Genomic DNA, 5835 nt, shown 5'->3' with positions numbered 1-5835 from the left:
TATATATATAAAACTTAATGTTTAATTATAACAATTATGTGAGCAATAACTTTTCTCGATTTTAATTTACTAAAATTTACTTTAGTAGTTTGTGTAAGAAAAATGTAAAGGGTAACAATAGTGCCAAGCATCCTCCTATGTGTCAATATTGCTATTGGTGTTTAATAGCAATGCTCCTTGAGTAAACAAGGCACCGAGTGGGTCAAATGATGAACAGAGAGGCATAGAATAGCGCATGCGCATTAAAGGTGATATACAGTTTCCTTTGTTGACTGAGTGATTGTCAATGTTTCGTCCCCACACGTTGATCTTATGTGTGTTTGTGTTTGTGATTAAAGCACAAAACTACCCTTACTCATTGCTGTTGCCGGCTTTGTGTGCTATAAAACAATCAACCCACCAACCAACCCCGCTACGATCACGTTTCCCATTATTCAACCTCATACGTACTCATGCTACTCACTCAATCCATCACCATCTCTAATAATCCATTTTGGCTTTTTCATTCTTATAAAAACCCAAAACAAAAACTATTTAAAATGTACACAAGTAATTATTTTTTTTAATTAAATAATTATACTAAAATTTATCAATATTTATAATAATAATAAAAATAAGATGACTTGTTGTAGCTGCTCAATATCACTTGTTTCCTTATCTCTTTTCCTCTCTTTCCCAACCCCCACTCCAAAAGCCTAAAAGAAAAGAAAATTAACACAAACAGAATGGAAGGCTCAGCTGAAAATAGAGGTCCACGAGTAGTTACCAAAGGTGGAGAAGTAGGGGATCGGACGGTTGAGTGCGCTGTTCTAGATGTATCCAAGCAAACTCAAGTTGAGAATTGTGCCGCTACAACCAAACTTCCTAACCACTGTAATGGTCTTCACCAGGTACCTTACTTAAATTCACCATTTCTGTCACCTGGCTCAACCTGTATAGCTCCATAATTAATGTTTTCATTCATTAGGGTGATAGAGTCTAGAGAGAGAGACACGTGACAGTATATTGTAGTCAAATGATTAATCCAGAATCCAGACCATAAAACTCTAGGGCTGAGTTTGTTCAACTACATCCTTCTCCACGCTAATTAAGGTGTGCCTCATCTAATGTCCATAATAATATATTTACAAAATTAAACTAAACTAAACTCTTTAATTAAGAGAATTACTTACTTAGAGTTAATGGTAATGAATGATGTGGTCTGCACTTTGCAAGTGTGTGTAATCACATTAAACAAAACTTGTGTTTAATGTTGGGACTTGGGATATTCAATGCAGAATTAATGGGCATCTTACTCAGTGAGTGTAGATAAGTTAAAGCAACTCCATTATTTTCATATTAAATGTTCTGATGAGACTCACTTGCCATCCAATCCAATCCACCTTCATCACTCATCATTTAAATACTATTTTCTTTTATACGAGTCACCACTCAAATTTTATTTTATTATGTAATTACCTTTTCTTTTATTCGATCCTTCCACTGTTTGAACTATTTGAATTCGTTTTTCTTTCATAATATAAATATAAAATATACCTAATTAGCATATATTTCAACTATTTTTACTGATAATTCCCTTATTATTTTATTTTATTTTTCTCAATAAAATGTTCTTTTGTCTTTATATATCAAACTTTCTCAAATCTTGTTCATTCTTTTTGCTCTCTCTTTTTGACAAACAACTCTGTCCCTCATCATAAACAAAAGTTAGCATGTCATAAGGAGCTGAATAGTCATACTTGTACCACTATTTTCTTTTTTTAAACTTACTTAAATATTACTCTACCTTACTAAAAGAAAAAACCAAAAATATTGTATATGCGCAGTGCACTCAAAATATGTCATGACATTATACTTTTAGTATAAAGAAAAGATATTTGAAAGATGAAAAAAAGTCGGTGAGGAAGAAAATTAAATAGATTGATAAGAAATAAAAAATGCAGATATCTTCATTCTTATTCCTTACAAATCTAAATAAATAAAATTCTTATCTTGTTTGATATCAAAAAAAGGAAAATAATAATGTAAAATAGAATAAATTAATTTAAATTTAAAGTAATTAAAGATAAATAAGTAATTTGGTTTAAATATATATCATAAGAAAAATTCTCTCCTGCCAATTTCCAGCTTGTAAGTTAGCATATAATTTACTTATTTAAGATTTTTTTTTTCTAAGGAAATATATATTATTTAATCCTACAGATTTCAAGCTTGTAAGCTGTAAGATAGACTATGTTAGATCACAAGTGCAAAGCACGTGATCACTGTTTATGTGTAATTTTAAACTCCTCCAATAAAACATTACCTTTTTTTTTTTTGTGCAAGACTAAAATATAAATAGGGGCATAAAATATCTTCTTCGGGGCCTAGCAGGTTATGACACAAAATTTTTACAGATGTTTTTTAAATTAGCACGTGAGAATATATAAGCTAGATCAAAAAGCTTTCAAAGTTTCACCCGAAAAAAAAAAAAAAAAGAAGAAAGAAAGAAATGACCGTTATTTGAGGAATATATGTAATGCGCCTTTGACGAGTCTGAAACAGCCTCTGGTAATATTTTGAGCTTTCCTTGGTCCTCCAATGGCGGAGATTATCTAACCAACACCAATAATCGCTGTCTTTCCGTGGTTTGTCCTTTATCTTTCACTCTCCTTTATACCGTTCTCATTCCAGACTCGTTTGGATTTTTTTTCCTTTGATATTCATTTCTTTCCTGAGTGATTACTTTGCTTGCTATTTCGTTTTGAAGTATTAGTTCAAATATAATTTATTGCTGGGTTTTTCATTGTCTTTTTTAATTTCCCAATTGATCTTGTTTTATGTTTAACTTGAGTTCAATTTTGAGATTTAGGTTTAATGTTGTGGATCATAATCATGATTCCTTTTTTCCTTACATTAAACTCTTTGTGCTTTGATTTGAGCCAACGAACCCCCTTTTTTTTTGTTTTTGATCTTTTCCATTTTTGTATTACTCTCAAGTTTAGGAAGAAAACGAGCATGTTTTTAGTCAAACTGACTTGCAGAGATCTTGTCAGAAGAGAGCTCTTTCCTTTTATCAACTACCTGAACTAGAAAAAATCCAGTTACTTATCATGTTGAAAACTTGATTCTAAATGCAGAAATTGAAGAGCACAGAGAACAGGCAAGCTTCAGTTTCAATGAGAGAGATCAGTGATGCTGAATATGTATCAGTTGGAGGAGAAGCACATCCCCCTATGAGTAATAATATCAAGAAAGTCTCAGTTTTACCTCTGGTTTTCTTGATATTCTACGAGGTTTCTGGAGGGCCATTTGGAGTAGAGGACAGTGTTGGGGCTGCTGGGCCTCTTCTAGCTCTTGCTGGTTTCTTGGTCTTTCCATTGATATGGAGTGTCCCAGAGGCGTTGATCACTGCAGAGATGGGTACCATGTTCCCTGAGAATGGGGGTTATGTGGTCTGGGTGTCATCTGCACTGGGCCCCTTCTGGGGTTTCCAGCAAGGTTGGATGAAATGGTTGAGTGGTGTTATAGATAATGCTTTGTATCCAGTTCTGTTTCTGGACTATTTAAAGTCTGCAATTCCGGCAATAGGTGGTGGCTTTCCAAGAATCATAGCAGTGTTAATTTTGACAGTCATTCTTACCTATATGAACTTTAGGGGTTTAACCATTGTTGGATGGGTAGCTGTTCTCCTGGGTATCTTTTCAATCCTTCCTTTTGTGGTCATGGGAGTTATAGGGATCCCAAAGTTGGAGCCTTCAAGATGGTTGGAGGTAGATCTACACAATGTGAATTGGAACTTATATCTGAACACTCTGTTTTGGAACCTTAATTATTGGGATTCAATAAGTACACTTGCAGGCGAAGTACATAACCCAAAGAAAACTCTGCCGAAGGCTTTGTTTTATGCTTTGATCTTGGTAGTTGTTGCCTACTTCTTCCCCCTCTTGATCGGTACTGGGGCTGTTCCGGTTGATCGTCATTTATGGACTGATGGGTACTTCTCGGATATTGCTAAAATCATTGGGGGAGTTTGGCTTAGATGGTGGATCCAGGGGGCTGCAGCAATGTCAAATATGGGGATGTTTGTCGCTGAAATGAGCAGTGACTCGTTTCAACTTTTAGGAATGGCAGAAAGAGGGATGCTGCCTGAGTTCTTTGCCCATAGATCTCGTTATGGAACCCCACTGGTTGGCATATTGTTCTCAGCTTCTGGGGTGCTGTTGTTATCCTGGATGAGCTTTCAAGAGATTGTAGCTGCAGAAAACTTCTTGTACTGCTTTGGAATGATTTTGGAGTTCATAGCGTTTATTTTGATAAGAATTAAACACCCAGCTGCATCCCGTCCTTTCAAGATACCAGTGGGAACTGTTGGAGCCATTCTTATGTGTGTCCCTCCAACCATTTTAATATGTGTTGTGTTGGTTCTTTCTTCTGTCAAGGTGATGTTGGTGAGCCTAGGCGCTATAGCTATAGGCTTTATGATTGAGCCCTGTCTCAAACATACTGAGAAAAAGGGATGGCTTAAGTTCTCCACCAGCACTGATCTGCCAGATCTTAATGTTGCTCGTCAAGAAAGTGACGCCATAATAGATGACCAAGTTCTTAGACCATGAAAATGTGAAACCCCAACACTACTTTGGTGTTACTACTACCTTCGTGAAGCGATCTACAACAGCTTTTCTTCAAGTGATCAAGCTAGTAAACAAGTACGGAGTTACAGGTCTGTATTATAAAGCTGTTGGTCGTCTTAGTATTTAGAATGATGATAAACCTGTTTGTCATCTTAGTTTTTAGATTGATGATAAATAGAAATGTTTGTGAAACCTTGAAAAATCAGGCACTAGGATACCATGGTGATGGTGTAGCGTTGTGAACTTGGTTTTAGTGGAGTGGTGATTTGCCTTAGGTCAAATCAAATACATATATGTACATTAGACTTCATAACTGGCACAGATCTGTAATGTGTAACCTTTTGTTATGGTTGTTATTCATGGAAGAGCTTTAATGCAGCTAAGTAACTGTTCCTTTCTCTATTACTAGTTCAAGTTTATAAGCAACTTCTTCCTAAATTGGATTATTATGACTTCCTAAACATACTACCTGTGATTCTTACCCTCGTAAAAGTTTTGCGTTTTTCTGAAGTGTAACAACTATACATGAACTTGTTCATTAATTTAGTTATATGTATTTAAATGTCCACAAAATTTGTTTATTTTCCCAGGATATGCAAACGTGAAAGTTCTTGCAGTAAGATTGGTGTAAATTTTGTCCTAAATATGGCATAAACAAACAAGGTAACAGTATATTGGACTCAATTTTACAATTGTACTCAAAAAATATCAATAAAGACATTATTTCTATGAAAAAAATACACGTCAGGAGGCTTTCAATTAATAAACAGTATTTATATAGTTACAAAAAGGTAAATTTCTCAAACAAAAAAAAAAAAGTTGAATAGAAATGGTAAATATCAGTCTGTCTTCTTTTATTCTCTTTACAGCAATGAATGTGTTTTATACTTGTAGAGTAATTTTTTTATTTCCAGAATGCATAAGGAAAAGGGGTCAAATGGTAGTGGCTATGCTTATTGACTATATGCTGCATAGTCATCAGTTAAAAATTATCACTTGTCTACTGGAATGATAAGAATTATAAAAAAGGTATTCAATGAAACGATTTTTGATTAAAGTTATACATCAGTTGAGCTAGTATCTGATACTACTAATACACATTTTTTAATGTGGAAGAGATTAGATTCCAAATACATCTGGCTCTCCGCACATGAATCGTGTTCCTCAAGACATTGGATACATACATCACCCTAGTTTGCTTTAAGGAATCAAAGAAAACTGT

At 34.5% G+C, this 5835-nt stretch overlaps 1 protein-coding gene across 2 annotated transcripts; it reads left to right on the top strand.

Annotated features, from left to right (window-relative positions):
- The first annotated feature begins 419 nt into the window (after window positions 1-419).
- On the top strand, window positions 420-4996 carry LOC115716258 (probable polyamine transporter At1g31830). 2 transcript variants are annotated; one of them, XM_061115479.1, is made up of 2 exons: window positions 420-890; window positions 3120-4996. In XM_061115479.1, the coding sequence occupies exons 1-2, from the start codon at window positions 726-728 to the stop codon at window positions 4593-4595; spliced, it is 1641 nt and encodes a 546-aa protein (XP_060971462.1). In that variant the 5' UTR covers window positions 420-725; the 3' UTR covers window positions 4596-4996. The 2 variants fall into 2 exon arrangements, with proteins under 2 accessions (XP_060971462.1, XP_060971463.1); XM_061115480.1 differs by lacking the exon at window positions 420-890 and adding an exon at window positions 896-2627.
- The last annotated feature ends 839 nt before the right edge of the window (window positions 4997-5835 follow it).

This window comes from Cannabis sativa, chromosome 5, assembly GCF_029168945.1.
Source record: "Cannabis sativa cultivar Pink pepper isolate KNU-18-1 chromosome 5, ASM2916894v1, whole genome shotgun sequence".
Classification (NCBI taxonomy): domain Eukaryota; kingdom Viridiplantae; phylum Streptophyta; class Magnoliopsida; order Rosales; family Cannabaceae; genus Cannabis; species Cannabis sativa.
The sequence above is the reverse complement of the archived record's forward strand: the minus strand, read 5'-3'. Positions and strand labels throughout refer to the sequence as shown.

Excerpts from the sequence above, each read along its gene's own strand:
- LOC115716258 (XM_061115479.1), top strand. The coding sequence starts at position 726 with ATGGAAGGCTCAGCTGAAAATAGAGGTCCACGAGTAGTTACCAAAGGT. Across the intron at positions 891-3,119 it reads ACTGTAATGGTCTTCACCAG|AAATTGAAGAGCACAGAGAA; the intron begins GTACCTTACTTA and ends TTCTAAATGCAG.